The following is a 19,468-nucleotide window of genomic DNA, read 5'->3' as shown; positions in this document are numbered from 1 at the left end:
CATAAAAATCCAGGCTGTCAGAGATCTATCACCCCCATAGCTACAATGGTACGACAATGAACTCAAAAGGTCCTCCAGTCCTTCACTTTTAAAGTTGTGAGCTGAAATGACTGGCAAAAAGAAATTTTTTCTTCATACACCTCAGCTCCTGTGCCTGTGAGTTGATCTTTACCCAGTCTGGCAGGACCGCAGAAGATTTCAAAGGCTTGTATGAAAAGAAGATTAAAATTCCTTAAATTTAATAGAAACAATGGGCCATCTTTAGGCATCTCCTCTGACTCAGAATGGCTTTTTTGAAAATTGCTTAAACAGATGGCAGAGGAACAAATGTGAAAAGAAAAAGAGAGGTACTGTTCTCCTCTTAGCAAAACTAACTGCTAACTGAGTTTTTTTGTGTGTGTGAAAACATCGGAAAGAATGACCATCTATTAGTCCTCTATACCCAAGCTCTAAGACCACAGGCCCTTGAAAACTCCATTCCATTTGCCAAATACAGCAACTCAAGGAGCGGAGAAACTACCCTAAATCAATGGCGCCAATGTGCTGCCTACTGCAGTGTGAATGATCCCCCTGCAAAAAGTCGTGCTTATCCCTCCATATTGAAACCATTTGCCTCCAGCAATGTGGAGCTTGTTGTACTAAAGTAGTTGTTGTTCAACTGCCCAAGGACAAACTCTGGATTATACGCAACTCAAATAGTTAAGAAACATAATCTCCTAAAAACAACACTAAGCAACTGGATTAATAGTGAACAGATCACAATGGAAGAACTAGATTAGTATTTAATGAGAACAAAGATAAATGTTCTTTGGAGTATATTTCTTGGAGTCCAATAAAAAGAACATCTAATAAATGCATCGTCCATAAGATATTAATGCTATCATCTACAAACTCTATTAATCCTTTCTCACCTGCTTGCCCTAAATAAGTGTCTTCCAGGTTTACTTACCGTATTGGCTGGCTGACAAAGGCATTTTTGTGGAGTCTATATGCTACATAGCTTGGGAAAGAGCCTGATTCCAGCGATACACCTTGTACAGAAGCAAAATGCTTCTCTGTCAGATTATATGATTCCAGCATCTTGAAACCTTTAAATCCGGAGAGAAAATAAAAAATAAAAACACTGTAGAGCTGTAAAGACACAAATAAACCTATGCCAAAATATTAGACAGTTACTTACCAGGTGAAGTATATCCCTCCAAGTAAATAAGAGGACAAGCTAAAAGACATGAAGCAACATATAACTCAGAACTATAAAACCTAACAGGATATGAACATATATATACTTCAGAAAGCTTTATGACCAAAAAGTCTGTGTTATTATTAATTATCAGCTAACTTTTGTCATACCGCATTCTGCTCTGTAGTAGATGTATTGTTAAAACCTTCACTCGTTACTTTTAGTAGGATATTCCTACCGTGACAGGTTGTATGTCCCCCCCAGATGAACCCCCCAAACATTTTAAAAGTCTTCTTCATAAGAAGAAAGGAGCACAATGACACAGTCTTTCCATAAATGTTTAAGGCATGAGTCAGGCTGCATAACAGCTGTCAGATTCACAAGGAAAAACTGCAGATTTATATGGCTCCTCAGGAGCCAGCAGATGAGGGAGTCAGGGAGTACACAGTTGCACATGACAGTCCTGAGAATGTCTCATTTTTGCCATAGAAGGATTTCACTTGAGTAAACAACTGAACTTTATTTAGATTATTTTGAAACAGCATCACACGCTATAGCTGCACCTTTTCAGCATCCCTAGACCAGTGGTAAATAAGGCACCTGTTATGCCCCCCTGGTTGACATTAGGCATCATTCTACTTCAAGAACAGCAGTTCACACTGACTGTTACTCTGGTTTTGTTATACCTTTTGTTATACCAGCACTTTTGAAATGTGAGACAAGATTACAGAAAATATAATACCTACTTCAAAACTTTAAAAAAGTAACTTGCTCCCTTAAACTATGTCCAGATATTATAAAACCCAACTTTTATATATGAACAATTCTTTTGATGTACCTTAATTGGGATGGCAACTGTAGTAGTATATAAGCAAATGTATTAATTTGGGAAAATGGAAAACGATGTCTTCTACTCACTTGAGGTAGCTGTCTCACACACAAAGGTGACGAGGTTATCTTGAATCTTTTCAAAGGCATCAAAGTCATCAACAATAAATACATGACGCTCACTGGGCTTGCTGGCAATCTTGGCCAGCTCATTGTAATCTACATCAGCCACACCAACCACAAAAACACTGAAGCCTGTAAAAATCACACTTGTTACTTGAAATGTAGTAAACATACATCATGATTCTTCAAGTCAATATTTCACAAACCATCACTATCATTGATCTCTCAGTCTCTACTTAGTCTTTTACCTGGCCTTCATTACGAGTATACATTCTGAACATCCTCAGGAGAGATTGAACTGATTTTTGCATATTTCTTTCAAAACTTTCTCCTCCTTCCTTCATTCATTTTTGTTGGGCATTATCCAATCTCACACAGCCTTGACTACATAGTCTCCTCACTCTTTCATACAAAATGTACAATTTTCTTAACTCTACAGCATCATAAATCTGTTCTGTGTCCAAAATCTCTGTGCAGACTATTAGTTATGCAGTTCTCTATCAGTTGCTATCTGTCTCATGCATTTCACGCTTCTCAGTTTCTCTTTCACTTTCTTAGGGTGGTATTCATCTCACCAAATTTTACTTTCTCAGTTAGGAACAAGTCTAAGCTAGTTGTCTAGTCTTCTTCTATAATCAACAGACAGACAGAGGCAGATTCAGAATGCAATTCATCTCTCCTCCCTAACACACTAACTTCAGGACAGAAGAAGCCGTGGTCTGTAGATGTTTATCTGTTGCTCTCTTCACTAGCCATAAATGGACCCTACATGACAACCTTAGACTAGACATTTAGTTGTTAGATGGCTTAAGGCAAATGAGAAGAACCCAGACCCTGGAATTTAATCATATCACCAGGTGTAACAGCATAATCTCTTCCTTTGTCATGGTGATTTTCCTCTTCAAATCCTTAAATTAGCATCTCCTCCTCTTCTATGACAAATTTTTGTTTTCTGCTATCTTCTAGCTTTTACAGAATTTTGTGTCTGACTCATTTCACCCATTCCATTCTCCACCTAAGCCTCCGTGTGATAATTTGACCTCTCTTTGCCATACCAGAAAACACTGAAGAAAAAAAACATCACCGCACTATTCAGCACTATATAGAAAAAAATCTTCCACAAAATTTCATTGACAAGAAACAGGACAGACACTGCAAATGCTGGCTGGAGGCTGAAAGCAGAATTTACATTTATTGCAAAAGATAAAGCTACCAGTATTTACATTTTTAATTTTTCAAAAAGAAGATAATTTTTCCTCTGTAGCTAGTTCTGGTGAAGTTTTGGCTGAAATACTCTGTCCAGCTTTGCGCATGACATTTAAGATGCAAAGAAACCAAAGCAAGCAGAGAGGACAGAAAAACTGATAAGAGGTTTGGAAAGTGTGATCAACATAAGGTTGAAGGAAATGGTTTTGTTTAGTCTAGAAAAGAGAAGACAGAAAGAGGAAATGACAACAGGCTTCAAACATGAAGGCCCTTTACTGTGGACAGTCATCAACTGCTTTCCTGTTTAACTAGGTAAATGAAAAGAAGACAATAGTTTGAGTAGTCTGAAGAAACATTTGGGTGAAATGTGAGGCAAAGCTTTCCACCTATTAGGGTATTCAGCACTGAAGCAGATTATTCAAGGAGACTGTAGACATTTTTATCAATAGGGTAGCCAAACATCTTTAGAAACCATCTAGACAGAGCTGGTTCCTTCAGATCACAGAGGCAGAGAAGATGACCACTTTGTTTACATGTCATTGATTTTCATAAGTAAGTACAACACCTCTTTACTCAGGAAACAGGATTCCAGGTGGTTCCTGCACTGAAATGCAAAACTGCTGAGTGCAGGGACAGGAACAGATTAGTAGATTCACATAAGCCAGATTCAGCAAATCTGAAACGGAAGTGCAATGCTTCTCAGCTCAAAAGGCAATGAAGGAGTCGTTTCAGGCCCAACTCCTCCAAAAGCAGTTACTTTAGCTGGAGATCCTGGTTTTAACTGATTTTACTTGGTTTATACCAGGTAAAACCTAAAGATCAAAAAGCCAGGCCTATGACATGAAGAGCACCAGCATGGAGTACAGTTACTTCACAATGATCCCTGGGGTTCACAAAGCAAGGAGAGAAAGAAGTAACCAAAAGTCATGTCTATGAAACAGTTACACAGGAGGAATTACTTGAAAGCTTTGGGAAGCCACATCCTTCCCCAGAGAAAAACCTACAGAAAGAAAAGTTAAGTCTGGTCCAGAAAGTCTAAATTCTTTAAATACTTTTGTGTTTTTCCCAAATACTTAGAATTCATTTCTGAGGCTACAAACGATGAGTAAAGGTTTTCCAGATAACTGAAGCACCACTTGTAACTGCATTGCTTAACAAATAAGGAAACGAAACAGCCAGGTACTGTGAATTGCTTACCAGAGTGCTGTATGACAGTTGCTGCTTTCCTCACCTCATCCTGAGACCGACCATCTGTGACAACAACAAGTACCTTGGGAACACCTCGCCTCATGCCACTCTCCCAAGTCAAAACCTTTTCTTTGATAAATGTTAGGGCTTTGCCTGCAATTGCACCATGAACAAGAAGTCAGCCGTATGGTCCACAAGAGAAGAAATCCCTTACTTTACTTTGAAAGAGCAACAGCCACATAGCTAAAACAGTAGAACATAAAACCCCAATTCATTAGCCATGCAATATTAGGAGAATGAGGCAGTTTCTGAAAACTTTTTATCTTAAAGAAATATAATTACTGCTTAGAATTACCTGTCCTTGTGTTGCCTCCTCTGTACTGAACATTTTGAAGAGCTCCCAGGGCCTGGGCCTTGTCATCAAATGTATTCAGTTTAAATTCAGATTTTGCCTCATCACTGTACTGCACAAATGAAACCTGAAATGGAATATATCACAGTGTTCAGTCTCATACCTCGTCATTCAGAGCAACTCTGTCCACTGAAATATGTATTGTGGTATATTAGTAGGCATTAAATAATTGAAAAATCTTTTTCATATATGTACCATTATGCACACACATACATATTTACATACATAGATATCATCACAGCAATGTGCACACAACACTTTTTCTTTCTTTGTCTTTCATGTATGAAATGCGACAGAACTTTAAATACATATGACTAAATTATTGCTATTGCTATGATGCAGTATATATAGTGTCTATTCTCTGCTGAGCAAGATGCACAGTATCTACAAAACCTCTTCCAGGTTTTTGGGGTTTTTTAGGAAATACAAAAATAAATTGGCAATAGAGTGTCAATAAAGTTGGATATATACAAAATTGTGTACTCTCTTGCCTTAAATACTGGAATACAATCAGTACATGTTTATTCTGAAATAATCTTAAAATATTATATATATACTTTATTTTGTTCCTTTTGATAACCTGCAAAATTGCAATATTACAGTATACTAATTTCATGTTGAATAGACATCTCTGTATGTATATATTCACATTTATTGAAGTAAATTCCCCTTTTTAAATGATTAATATCCAATTCAAAACCCGAGATTGTTGCAACTATCGCAAGAGGCATGCGACTTAGATAATTTATTAAATATTAGCATTTGCATGTCTCTGTCACCTATATTAGGCCTTCTCTAGACACAGCAAACTATGAGAGGAATCTTTTCCTTAAAAATGTGTAGAGAGTTAAAGATAGGGAATCAAAGAGCTAAAAACATGCCTAGAAGATAAAAGGTAGTTCATGAACAATGTACATAGTTTTTATAGTTACTGGGGAAAATTATTCCCACAATCTCCCACAAAAAAAAACCAAACAAAAAAAAACCCCCAAAAAAACCCACCCACAACCCTTCAGGCTTCTAACCAAGGAAAATGCATTGCACATGCAGGTCATTGCAATGCTCCAGAAATACCTTGTATGAAAATCTCTCACATCCCACATCATTCACCTCATCTAGTGAAAGAGAAATGGTTGTGGGAACCTAGACAGTGATTTCATCCAGCTTTCCATAAGCAGAAGAAAACCAGTAATGGTGCAAGGCTTACAGTAAGAAGCTTGGCAGGAAACATCATTGACATAACTATGATCAGCTCAGAAATCCTGAAAGTCTATTCCTCGTCAGCTATTACTGTTTACTCTTTGAAAATGCATTAATTCATTAAGAGGACTAACTTTACACCTTTTCATACTTTCACTGTGCCCACTGTGGAGTGAAACCACGTAGTCTGTCTTTAAGATGGGATGAACAGACTTCTGCATGTGTCTGTCTCGAAGGCAATCTGCCTACTTACTGCAGAGGGATGCTAGGCAGCTCAGCAAGGCTAATAGCAAGCCAGCTGGACTCTACATGCACCAGACTCCTTTCTTGCATTGAGAAATTAAAACGTAACCCTCACTCAACAGTCAGACTGACCCCAAAACAGATTTCTGATACGACACAGATAAAACCTAGCGCATACCAACTAGGCAGTGCACCAGTTGTTGATGCCCTATACAAAGAAACAAAAATATAAAATTAACCATACATCACCCCAATTTCCCTGCCTGGAGGATTCCCACACACTACAACTTCTGTCTTTCAGAATAGTAACGTCTCAGGATAAACTTGATTCCCTCTGTATTTACAAAATGACCAATATATTTCATAAATAATTATACACGCACACACGTACACACTTGTTCTACAACAATCTAATACAAAAAAAATAACAGCATTCTGGAAGAAAGAAAAAATCAGATGTAAATTTAGTAATCCAGCTTCATCTTCAATTTCCCTCCAAGATGTACCCAATGAAAGTAACAAGCCTACCTGGATTCCAGCAGGATTAATCAAGTCAAAGGCTCCTACTGTATTAAACACAAATTTCACTACTTTGTTGAAGTTATCATCACCAATACTCCAGGAAGCATCAGTCAAAAACACTATGTCTGCTTTGGCACCTCTGCACACTGAAAGACCAGGAAAAGGAACACTTTAAACACATCAATCATATCACTGTGAAATAAAGAGCGTTGCTTCAAAATTTGAAAATTCAAGAATGGCAAACATTCAGCAAATTTCTATTACCATGCAGACAACATGGCAGATGGCTAATGCTCAACACAAAATCATTTATTAAAAATTTTCAAAGAAAAGTTCAAGAAATGAGGAAGAGATCAAGAATCAAATGTAAATGATTTAAATTAGTTTTTTCTTGGCAGCTACCATAAAACGTAAATTGTCTGCTGAGGGCAGACAGACTCACAGACTTGCTGCAGAGCTACAGAATATCATGAATTTTTGTCCTAAATGTATGCACCTTGTTGTTCTAGACCAGCAAATGTTGAAGTCTAGTAAAGCTCAACAGCAAATGGATGGCATTAGGAAACTGATCTCAAACTTCATTTCCCTAAAATGCCATGCTAGTTTTAAATCTATTTAAATTTATGAAAAAAAAGAATTGAACTCTGAAGCAGTGCAGCAACTACATAAAAATACTGAATAATTTTACAAATAAACATACCATCCCGAGCTGGAGGGATCGTGGGAGGTGGAGGAGGAGTAGGTGGCGGAGTTGGTGCCTCTGTAGGTTTGAGAACTGAAATGAAATTAGAATTATTTAACTCCAGATAAATTATTTCAGTCAAGGCAAAACTCTAGATTATGTGTTATATTACCACACAGAAATATTCTAATCTTTTCTCACTAACCTAAACAATGTATAATTGGCAAGGAAAAACTTCTTGTGTTACAAGAATAATGAGATTGTAGCTATTGTTAAAATAAAGGTACATGATTTCATTATAACAGGAACACTTTTGCATGAGCTGAGTAACACTGCACTCGGATGAAAAATGGATGCATTATCAAAGTGCTAGGAAATACTTAGTTTGAAGAAGAGTGTAAGAATTTCTCTTTCCCTCATAAACTCCAGTTGACATTACACTGAGAGAAAGAGGAAAGAAGATCACTTAAAAGAGCTTTTGAAAGCCATTTAAGAGCAAGACAAGTTATACAGCTGAAACAAGACAAATTCTACAGCCAAAACTTGAGGTTCACAGCATCTATTACCTACCGGTACGCTCCCTCATAGACACTGGAGGTCCCTCAAGGTTAGGGGTCTGAACAAAGACGGTAGCATTGTACTCTGTGTCTGGTGAGAGGCCAGTAAAACAATGGCTCGTTTCTGACCCACGTACTGTGATTTCCTGTCCTCTGGAACCTGTCAAAAAAGCCCAAAGGAAAGAAAGTCAGAACCCACCATTTCCCTTTTAATATGTGTACAAATAAGTGTAGAAATTGGACAACAGTCTTCTTGTCCCTTAAAGCCTTTCTAGACCAGGATTATGTGGTGATTATGCACCCTGAAGCATACTGGAGAGTAACACTGCAGTGTACATATGAAACCCAGGTAGCTAGCAGATCCCCTCTAATGAAAGTTAACTTGACAATAAGCAGTACTCCCTCTTTGCAGCTTTTTCACCACTCTAGAAAAAATGTTATGTTCAGAGCCTTTAAAGCTCAACCAGATGTATTATGACTTCTGGTGGGTGCTTGCCACCATCCCAAGTAAGTGGTGCTGTCATTGAAATAAGAGAATTATGTTTCCAGAAAATGCAAAAAATAATTGCACTTACCATCTGCTGGGTTTAGCTTCAGTCTGTAGGAAGTTGCTGACCGATGAGGTGACCATCGGATACAGAAAGTATCCCAACTCACTTTGTAACTTGTTAGGTCAGTGACATTCAAATATACTGTGAACAGAGAAAGAGAAAAATTGTCCTCTGGAAAGTAGTATGTAATGCATGAAGCACGTCAAACTGAAAATTATAATAGTAGTCCTGGTCCAGAACTTGATTTTTTAAAATACTCGCATCAGGAAAGAGCGGTTCTAGTCAAATCTCTTCCTTTTCTGTTAAGCCCTAGAGATCCCAGCCTACCTATTCACAAAGGCCCAACGTCTGATATCTTTCCCATATTGGGCCACAGTTCATTTTACAAGTTTTCACATGAAGTTGAATTCTTTATGAAATAAGAAACTTCCCAAAATCAGAATCTGACTCATATATATGGCAGTAAGAAAAGAATGTACTGAGTCTACAAAACTCCAGATGCTTGATTCATCTTAACTGAAGAAATTTTTACAAGTTTCTTAGCTGAGGCCATCAACAAAACCATCTCCTTCTGAAAAGCTGAAGTTTCAATCACTGGACTTTCCTGTGAGCAGAGTAGCAGAGTAGCAAAAAGCCTAGACCTGCTTAGCATGGTTAAATCCTGTAGTACGCTGGAGACAGTTAAAGATTGACTCCAACTATAGATGAATAAAACTTTAGGAAGCAGACTAGAAAATTTTATATCATCAAATCATTACTGAAAACTGTATTTCCATTACTGTTCCAAGCTTAGTGTTTTTAAGATCTACATCATAGACAGATGATAAGTATTCACCACGAGAGAATACTCAGACTTTCTAACAACCAGCCTTAAAAATCCTCTCTTAATAAACGTTATCTCAGATCAGCGCACATATCTAGCATGACTACAACAAAATTCTTTTGACTTACATGTAGTGCCTTGATCTGACAAAGGTATGCTCATTCCAGAATCATACTGGGCATAAACATTCACATCGTAAGTAGTACTGGGAGATAGATTATGCAAGGTGTAGGAAGTCACTTCTCCCACAAAAACCTCCATGGGGTCATTTGAACCTTGAATTTAAAGGAAGCATTAAGGAAGTACAGAGAGAGAGAAAGATTCATGATTAGGTGAGCTACAAAACTATCCACCATCTTTTATACGTCATTGAGTGTTAAACTAGTTTTTTCTAAAAAATGTACTAATTTCTTAAACTTTAGCATATTAGACTGCTGCAAACAGAACATACACATAGCTTTACAAGCTATTGTGCAATGTGTGTTTTTACTTTAACTTCTAGAAAGGTATGCATATTGTTTCACTGTCACATGAAACAAAGGTTCTGAAGGACATTAGTACCTAAATACCTGTCCAATACTCATCTCCAATACACCCGTTCATATCCTCAGAAGGACAAGAAATATTAAAGAGCGGAAAACCAAGTCTGGTCCAGGACTTTATCTATAGTCACTGTATTAAATTTCAACCATATGATTCAATCTCTGTAATTGAACGTATGAAACACTGTATTTGATAGTTTGTACTTCTTATAAAATACTGATAATAAGACTTAAGATTCCATCAAAACCAGTAAACAAAAAAATAAATAAATCCTTTAACACAAACATTTCACAATACATAGGATTTCTATTCTGATCTCCCATTAGCCACTCGCTGTTCTGAAGGTGGTATATTCATAATGAGCAGGTTTTCTTACCCACAGGTTTGTATACGATTTTATAGCCAAGAACAGGGGACGGTGAAGGATCCCAGGAAACTCTGAATCGTGTATACCATTCATCAGTTATATACATATTTTGAGGAGGAAGCAGGCCAACTAAAGAAAAACACTCTGATTAGACTAGTGACTATTTTTCAGCCTCTAGAAACTTACATTGTAAAGATGTAATTAGCATAATGAAACATTAACAATGTTAGAGTCCTCTATGAACATGTACCTTAATTTTTAAAAAGAATATGCAATATTAAAACTAATTACCAGTTCTGCCATTTCCAGTCAGTTGTCCACCATCTCCATCTTCATACACAGCCACAACAGTAATTTTATATGCAGTATCTGATTGCAGTGGTTGTAGTATCACATTATTTCTTATCCCAGGAACTGTTGTCTAGAGCACAAAAGAAACAGAGGTAAACAATCTCAGTCCTGTAACTGAACAATAATGACAGTAACCTAACTAAAAAATTGTTTGGCATGGTTTTTTTATATCCACTGTAGATAAAGTCATTCAGGATATCTTAAAGGTTAAAGCCTATAAACAATTATTAGTATTTGTTGTTTTAAATTATAAGACACTGTGATCAGCACAAAAAGGTAAACCAGATTGACTCTTCAGTCCCTATCCTCACATCAGACTGAGATGCTGCAGTTCCTTACCAAGATTTCAGTACTGTTCCCTCATAAAAAGGAAAAAGTCATGATGATGTGTTTGGAGACAGAAAAAGGGAGGAAAAAACTCCTAAAATGGGGATGGAAGTCAAAGTCATTCACGCTAGTCATCAGTTCCATTTCTACCTTTTCATTATCCTCATCTTAGGATATCATTTTCCTGGAAGAAACAAGTTAGTCTGAGAAGGAAGCTCTAACTATTTTGATTTGTAAAAATGTGCCTGTGCATCCCTCAATCTCCTCAACTTCCTGGTGCAGCCACGCACTACTGATCTTTTCTAATCAAAAGGTAGGTATAATCCAAAAAGTGATGCTGCTCCATAAAGTGGCCATAAAGCACTGAAGCTACTGAAAGTAACTTGAGGCATCCGTCTCAAAACCGTGTCCCAGTCAACATTTTCCATTATTACTTGATAAAAAATTTCAGTTGTTTGAGACTTGCTATTTTTATGAAATGTCCAATCTTGTCTGTAAAGAGGATATGTGTGTTCAAAAATATGTGTGTCCTGATTAACAGATCCAGTAGGGAATTTTCAAACAGGGAATTTTCAGCATGCCCTATGCAATAACATATAAGCAGTAACAGCATTTAAATAGCACTCTATACACGTTACATTTTGACTGGTGGCAGTCAGCAGGAATTCTGCCATTGACCTTTATAGGATCTGAGTCTGGCTTTGCTATAAACACTCAGAGACTTTTATAAGCATCAGATTAACTTGTGCTATCATTAAGCTGCAGGAAATTAAACACAAACGCTTACAGTTCATACTGGACCTTACAAAAGCAAGTTAGATGCTGTACCAAAGTTACCAGTGCTTTCTTATTAAACTCTGCCAAATCTTTTCAATTTATAGAATGCAGATTTATGTTTATTCTGTATCTTAGCACACTGACTTCATAATGAATAGAGTATGAACTAATAGATGGCTATTCACTGTAGCACAACGTTTGAACTAAATGTCAGGAAGTAGGTTCTGCCCAGAATCTTCTAATTAATATAGGACTCACATATTCAACACACAAGATGGTTCATTAACCTGTATATGTTCTGCACCTTTGTGAAAGAAAAAAAAACTGTTTCATATAAACCATGGCTTCTCAAGCATTGACAACAATGACCAAAGAACCCATAGAGCATATAAAGCGTACTACATGTAAAAGAGGCGTCTTTGTTTTTCTGTAGCCTAAAGAATCAGCTGAGGACATCTCAGCGCTTACAAAGGAATTACAGAACTTACATATTCATCAATAGGGTCTCCCCCAATGGGTGAATAAATGATTCTGTACTGCTGGACTGGCCCATCAGCATGGTCCCATTGTACAGAAAGGCTGTTTGTGGTCTCATCGAACACTCTGACATTCCTTGGACCACTGCGAGGCACTAAGGAGAGAAAACACAGAAGTTTGTATAGAGCATGATTTGCTGGATCCAGTCCAGTTTCACTCTCACTGATTCAAATGCTGCCCTGAAGCCAAAGCTAAGGGCCCTCCCTGAAACCCTGAATAAATATATACAGGTAGATATAGTCAATGATAATATGGCAGTGCCTGAGGGCCTTAAATAGAAATAGGGCCGTAACTGGAGGAACTGGAGCAGTATTGAAGGGAGAAAACATCAGAGGGACACGCAAAGTGAGCATCTACACATATCCTGCTTCTCAGACTCTTGCAGACAAGTACAACTACAGCCTGTCACATCTGCAAGTTTTAGATGAATATGGGGATTTAATAGAGAAAGCATAGAAGCAGCATAATAGAGGTGACTGCTTATTGCCATAGGCATTTTCTTTACACGTTGTTTCAAGAATTAATTTTAAAGAAGACAGGTGTAAGCCAACCAAGATCCCACAAACAAAGTTGTAACAAGGAGGTTTTAGTGTTTAGGCATCTCCAGTAAAAAACACATATCTGGAGAGGTTGGCATACACAATTATCACATAAGACACAACACGAAGCACATTTTTTTTGTTGATAGCAAATTCTACCCATCTTAATGTGCTTTTTTTTTTTTTTTTCCCAAAAAGACAAATTGCTATTTATCTATAATCACATTTTAAAGAACAGCTTTTAAATGCAAACTTTCAAATTAGGCTTATTTCACAAGTGAGATACTTTGGTGATTATGCATGTACCACAGCTGCCAGACAACACAGCAAAAGCTCCCTTTCATGGAGGCCTGTAATTGCTTCAGCCATAATTCAGATGCAGTGATCTCAGAGTTGCACTGAGTGGCTTACATTATTTGTGATTGCAACCAATTTTACAAATTCTCCACACGCTAATTTTGACACGTATTTCAGCAAGCAAGTACTGACTGCCTCTTACATGTTCTTCCCTGTGCTTGGCTTGGATTTCCTTCTCCATCGGCATACAGAGCTATAACATTTATTGAGTAAGCCGTGTCAGGAGTCAAGCGCTCCAGCATCACATCACGAGTGTTGCCTGGTACCACGATCTAAAACAGAAACAAAAGGGACCTATATAAAAAAAGCTTCAGTTTATACCATGTCTTGTTACCATGAACAATGTGAATGAAATTTAGAAAAATTGATCACACTGCACTTTTTCCAAGAAAAATAACACAAATTTGAAATGCCCAAAGAATATTGATAAAAATTCAAGAGCAGCTGCAAAAACATGGTAAATACATAAGGAGCTCTCATTCTGCAAATGGAATTGTTATTTTTTACATTTTACTAAAAATAATAGAAAATAGAATAGGGAAAAAAATAATATAGAGAATAGAAAAAGAGAAGAAACATTCAGGAACAGAAATCAAAAAAGTAAATTCTGTCATGGTATACTGACATATAAAGGACATTTTGTAACAGGTACTAATACACGGGTTCCCACTGATGTGTGAAGTAATATGCAGTTTCACTTTACGGATGCAATGTTTCATTAAAAAATTCTTACACTTTCTTACATAAAAACATAATTATCTGTACATGTACAATATGGGTGTACAATCTGTGTGAGTACATTCACAGGCTTAGCTCTAAAACTGCTAAGAAATCTGAGAACTCTTACTTCACATCTGGAGGGCAATTTTTTACCCATATTTAGACTTCGCTCACCAAGATCTACCGAAACATTAATGATTTGGGGTAAACAGGTGTTTTAGTGGTAAAATTACATAAACTTGGCATCTGGTTTCATAATTCAGCATTTCCTAGTAAATATTTTTCAAAATAAAAAAAACAAAAAAGGATTTATTTCAACTTATCTTTACCTGCAATATGATAAAGGGCACTCAATCCTCAATACTCAGTTTTAAATGGGAGACTCTTATTTCTTATTTCTTTTATTTCACCAAATTAAGCATTTATTTCCAAGGGACTAAAATTCTGTAGACACAGTGTTTTCAGCAGGGGCACTCCTGGGCAGACAGTTGGCCTGAGTTTATTATTATTGTTCTACACTCCTTGCCGGAAGCAATATCCTCCACACACTTACAAGGAATCGTACAAAAACTAAATTACTTACAGATTCTGATGGCCTTGGGCCAGACAGTGGAGAGTAATTAACTCTGTATTGCTGTACTGGACCTGGAGCAGGTTCCCATCGGACATTCATGCTGTTTGGTGTGGGATTGTAAACTTGAATGTTTCTTGGTGTTCCTCTCTCCACTAGATAAAGGATAATTTAAATTCAGTTTTGCAAAGTTGCTTACGTAAGTTCTAGTTCTTCTTGAATTTATAACAGTGCTCAAAGGAAGCTAAAAAGCACATCAGCCCAAGATAAACGTATCACTTTTGTTACCCCACAATCTACAAATCTAAGAATCTATTAGTCTTTACAAACGTCCCTGCCAGGCAGCAGAGTTTACAGTGCAAATTGAAGGTATGATCACAACACTTTGCTACTCTACTGTTGATCAGACATGTATGAAAAGTAGACACAACCCACATATTTTAGTTCATGCTGACATTTGGAGCTCAGACTCCCTGGAAAATTTTAAGTACATGGTATGGACGTTAGCATGGATTAACCATTTGGATTTGCCATTTGTTTACCAGTATTGCTACTGGCACTACAATTACAATTTTACCATTTTTTGGAAGTAAACAGTATGTTCACTGCACAACATAAGAGCTGAGTTTGCCTGAGATAAGTGGACTGAAAGCCTCCACTCGAATACACAAATAAACGGAACAAGTTAAGAGGCTGCAACCATAACCAAGCAGGTGAACAGAGTTTCTTACACTTACATTTTAGCTTTGGGGAAAATGATCTTCCATATTTGATGCAAAATAAATTTCTAATCATCTGAGCCACTCACAAAAAATCATAACGTTTTCTCGAAAAGGACTATTTTACTTACTAGTTCTTCCAGTGTCAGAGACACGTCCACCATCCCCCTCGGGGAAAACTGGAACCACAGTTACAGTGTAAGGTGTGTTGGGTTCAAGACTCCTCAGGATGACATAGTTTGTGTTTCCTGGTACTGTGGTCTACAAATTTAAGAGGAAAGGTAAGGACATGATATTTGCATAAATAGGCAAAAAGTTTAAACTATTTTGTATCTCCCTTTCTCCTCCACCACATCTCACTTCTAGACTGGATGTGACAAAAACTTTAGAAAAGGTGAAGCCTGAAGTAACAGGGTTCCTGGTATCTCAATCTCACCGGCAATGTGCGCTGGCAGCCCAGAGGGCCAATTGTGTCCTGGGCTGCATCAAGAGAAGCGTGGACAGCAGGTCGAGAGAGGTGATTCTGCCCCTCTACTCTGCTCTGGTGAGACCTCACCTGGAGTACTGCGTTCAGCTCTGGAGCCCTCAGCACAAGAAGGACATGGAACTGTTGGAGCGGGTCCAAAGGAGGCCTACAAAAATGATCTGAGGGCTGGAGCACCTCTCCTATGAGGACAGGCTGAGAGAGTTGGGCTTGTTCAGCCTGGAGAAGAGAAGGCTGTGGGGAGACCTGATTGCAGCCTTTCAGTACTTAAAGGGAGCCTATAGGAAAGATGGGGACAATCTTTTTAGTAGAGACAGCAGTGACAGGACGAGGGGTAATGGTTTTAAACTAAAACAGGGTGGGTTTAGGCTGGATATAAGGAAGAAATTCTTTACAATGAGGGTGGTGAAACACTGGAACGGGTTGCCCAGAGAGGTAGTGGAGGCCCCATCCCTGGAAACATTCAAGACCAGGTTGGACAGGGCTCTGAGCAACCTGATCTAGTTAGCGGTGTCCCTTCTCGCTGCAGGGGGGTTGGACTAGATGACCTCTAGGGGTTCCTTTCGACCCAAAACTTTCTATGATTCTATGATCTCCTGGAATTGCCTTTCAAGAAGGTTCTGTCTTGGACTTAACAAAAATAGTTGTTAAGTCCTATGCTCTCCTATACGATCCCTTACAGCTATGTTCACTTTTGGGTCCAAATCCTGTTCTGCTAGTAACAGTAGCAGAATCTGCAGTGATCTCTTTAATGACTACTATTTAGCAGTGTACAGGCCTCAAAAAGTCACTTTCAAAATTAAAAAAATAAGCTTTACATAACACTACAACATGCTAATGACAAGAAGTAATGAGCAGCTAATTTAGAAAGTAAAACTCCACAGCATTTAAGACTATTTATCACCAGTAGCTCTCTAGATGCTATTAAAACAGTGGCAATTCATGTACTCCTCATTTCACAGGCACATCACATTGCACAGATACAGAAAAAGAAACAGAAGTGGGAAAGAATAATATTTCCCCAGTCGGCAACAAGGGTTCCCATTTTCAAGACTGTTTTGTACACCCTAAAGTCAGCCTTATATTCACATGCACTGCCCTAAGAATAAATAAACAAAAAATTGTGTGTGGTATTAAAGCCCTTTGCTAAGAACTAATCACTGAAGATCTACTATACAATATCAAACATTTGTAACACATATGGGAGTAACGGACTTTCATGGAGGTGCTCTGCATTTTCTCCAGGGTAGTTATGAACAGAAAAAAGCCAGTGCATAGGCAAACAAGACCCACTTCACTCAGCAGTATTTCTCTCACTAGCACCATGAGCTGCAATTTATCCAAGACAGTCAGTGAAATCCACACAATATAGTTACCATTTCTTCTGCACCTCCAGCAGTAGGTCCATAAAACACTTTATACTGGCGAGGACTTCCTTCTGCATGATCCCATCGAACATTCAGAGTACTGGTGGTTGGGTCATAAACCAGCAAATTCTTCACAGTAGTAAGAGGTTCTGAAACAGATCAATGGGCTGTCAGAAATGTCAAACCACATTCTCTCACCTGTGCCGTCAGATCATGCCTATGTCATGTATAATCAAAAAATTTTAAAAAACAACAGGTTTAATAGTTGATGTTAAATTTGTCTTCATTAATCAGAACACATCAGCCCCATCCAACAGCATAAAGAATGCTAAGTCTAGTAAGAAAAAAATCCTTTCTGGACACTCTTTTAGACTTCTAAGATGAATTCATTGGGATTGTTTTCCTCATTCCTCACCAAACACATTGTTATGTCTGACTTTCCATTACAGGCTCAAAAGTAAACTAAGTACAAACTAATTAATAAATTTATACTTAAATAATTAATCAATTTAAAATAGTGAATTGGTTTTTAATGCCTGAAGTGCCTCTGGTGACAAATCACTCAGTGCTTTCTATACAGGATCAAAACAATGCTATCAGCATAAAATCGTGGAGTCTCAAAGTGCACACTGTAAATGTCAGCCTTTGAACTGAAGGTGCTGACAGGAAAATTATAAACTTCTATGTAACAGCACATATATGGGAGTCACATGCCTTCAGATGCTTTAAGGTGTGGCATAAGAAGACAATTAAACAGATTAAAATGAGGAAGATGTTCCACAGTAGCATCAGGGTTTCTCTCAGCCTTGAAAGCTGGGCATCTGGTCTAAGGTAGTGGTCCAAGGTTTTTCTACAGCCCATAGACTGACAGGCTTTCTTACTTTAGATACTTGAAACCCAAAGGACAAATGACAAATACAAATGGGACGAATCTCACCACAAGAAATTTTTCTCATCGAATTTGAAAAGCTCTACATCAATATTGTTTTTTGCACCTAATAAGCAGATTCCAAGGAGTTACTTACTGGTTCTGCCTCGTCCTGTCATTCGCCCCCCTTCACCATCTGCGTACATCGATGACACAGTAATAGCATATGGTGTGTCAGGCTGCAGCTTCTGTATCACCACACTGTTCTGCCGCCCGCCAACCATAGTCTGCAGTAAAACACAAGAAAAAGGTTAAAATTCCTTTTGTGCTGCCACTTTTATGCTTACTGCTATGGTGAAGAATGTAAGCATTTGATGCAGAGTGGAAAACGCTGTGATCTATCATGCCGCAATGCTCTTGTGACTGACACTGGCAGTAGACATTGAAAAATAATAATATTTAGTACATACTAATCTTAGCAAGTTTAGAAAGAGTCTAGTGACACAAAGCCAGTATTCTTTAACACCTCCAAACTTCCATATAATCACAAGTATATATCAACTGCCAGTTCTATGCCAGCAAAGAGCTGTTTCTCTGCATTGCCTCTGACTATACCATATTGAAATCAATGAGAGTCTTTTATTCATTTTGACAGACTTCGAATTGGCCTTTTTATGCTCCACTCTCAGGTAGAATGCAAGCATGGAAAAAATTACAACACTCTGTAGATCCCTAATATATTTGATATGATATCAACATTATCTCTCCTTGGTTTCAAAAATTTTACAGCATGATACTTCAGCTTCTAAAAACGTCTTTGTTAAGAATCTAAAACCATTACATATTTCTTTTTTCTTTTTACTTATAAACCTGTGATCATAATCTCCACCAAGCAGAAGACTTACAGTGCACTGAGATTAATACTTTGATGTTCAGCACTTGGGATTCATAAGCTTTTTGGTTTTTAACTGTGTGAAATTACACTTGCTCAAGATCATCCTTTGTACTTTTAAGACTATCTGCACATTTTCAAAGCCTGTTCAGCTAATACATTTTTCATCACACTCAAAAGCTTCTGATGATGAACTGATAATAAGCAAGCATTTAGACTTCTTCACATTTCATAGAAGTAGATTAATTTACAAGGAAACTTTTTGTTTGTACTGAAGTGTACAAAAGCTCAGCTCAAAGCATAAAAACTTTAACATCCCATCATGGCTACCTCCATATTTTAGTATCTGTTTGCCTTTCAAAACCTGAACCTAAATGACCACGATGGTCCCTGGACTTTGGCATGCAGTTTTTGCAAAGTTGTCTTCAAATCACCTGTGATGTTTCTTGGTGCTGAAGCCATTAAATGTCAGACAGAGAAATAAAAATCTTCCATAAATTCTGTTCTGGGTCTATCTACCCAGCATCCACAGTT

General features: G+C 37.7%; 1 protein-coding gene across 9 annotated transcripts in view; it reads right to left on the bottom strand.

The window, feature by feature from the left end:
• Positions 1 to 19,468, bottom strand: part of COL12A1 (collagen type XII alpha 1 chain) — a 106,385-nt gene that overhangs the window by 30,879 nt on the left and 56,038 nt on the right. For all 9 annotated transcript variants that reach the window (XM_075414504.1, XM_075414498.1, XM_075414497.1 and 6 more), the window contains 18 exons: positions 18,200 to 18,329; positions 17,184 to 17,323; positions 15,455 to 15,584; positions 14,617 to 14,759; positions 13,456 to 13,585; positions 12,369 to 12,511; positions 10,717 to 10,846; positions 10,435 to 10,554; positions 9,644 to 9,790; positions 8,717 to 8,833; positions 8,155 to 8,301; positions 7,603 to 7,677; positions 6,909 to 7,048; positions 4,881 to 5,004; positions 4,535 to 4,678; positions 2,099 to 2,263; positions 1,181 to 1,219; positions 950 to 1,088 (listed from right to left, as the gene is read on the bottom strand). In XM_075414504.1, the coding sequence (XP_075270619.1) occupies positions 950 to 1,088; positions 1,181 to 1,219; positions 2,099 to 2,263; positions 4,535 to 4,678; positions 4,881 to 5,004; positions 6,909 to 7,048; positions 7,603 to 7,677; positions 8,155 to 8,301; positions 8,717 to 8,833; positions 9,644 to 9,790; positions 10,435 to 10,554; positions 10,717 to 10,846; positions 12,369 to 12,511; positions 13,456 to 13,585; positions 14,617 to 14,759; positions 15,455 to 15,584; positions 17,184 to 17,323; positions 18,200 to 18,329 (2,303 nt within the window). The remainder of the gene's footprint in view (positions 1 to 949; positions 1,089 to 1,180; positions 1,220 to 2,098; positions 2,264 to 4,534; positions 4,679 to 4,880; positions 5,005 to 6,908; positions 7,049 to 7,602; positions 7,678 to 8,154; positions 8,302 to 8,716; positions 8,834 to 9,643; positions 9,791 to 10,434; positions 10,555 to 10,716; positions 10,847 to 12,368; positions 12,512 to 13,455; positions 13,586 to 14,616; positions 14,760 to 15,454; positions 15,585 to 17,183; positions 17,324 to 18,199; positions 18,330 to 19,468) is intronic.

This window comes from Opisthocomus hoazin, chromosome 2 (assembly GCF_030867145.1).
Source record: "Opisthocomus hoazin isolate bOpiHoa1 chromosome 2, bOpiHoa1.hap1, whole genome shotgun sequence".
Lineage (NCBI taxonomy): Eukaryota > Metazoa > Chordata > Aves > Opisthocomiformes > Opisthocomidae > Opisthocomus > Opisthocomus hoazin.
The sequence above is the reverse complement of the archived record's forward strand: the minus strand, read 5'-3'. Positions and strand labels throughout refer to the sequence as shown.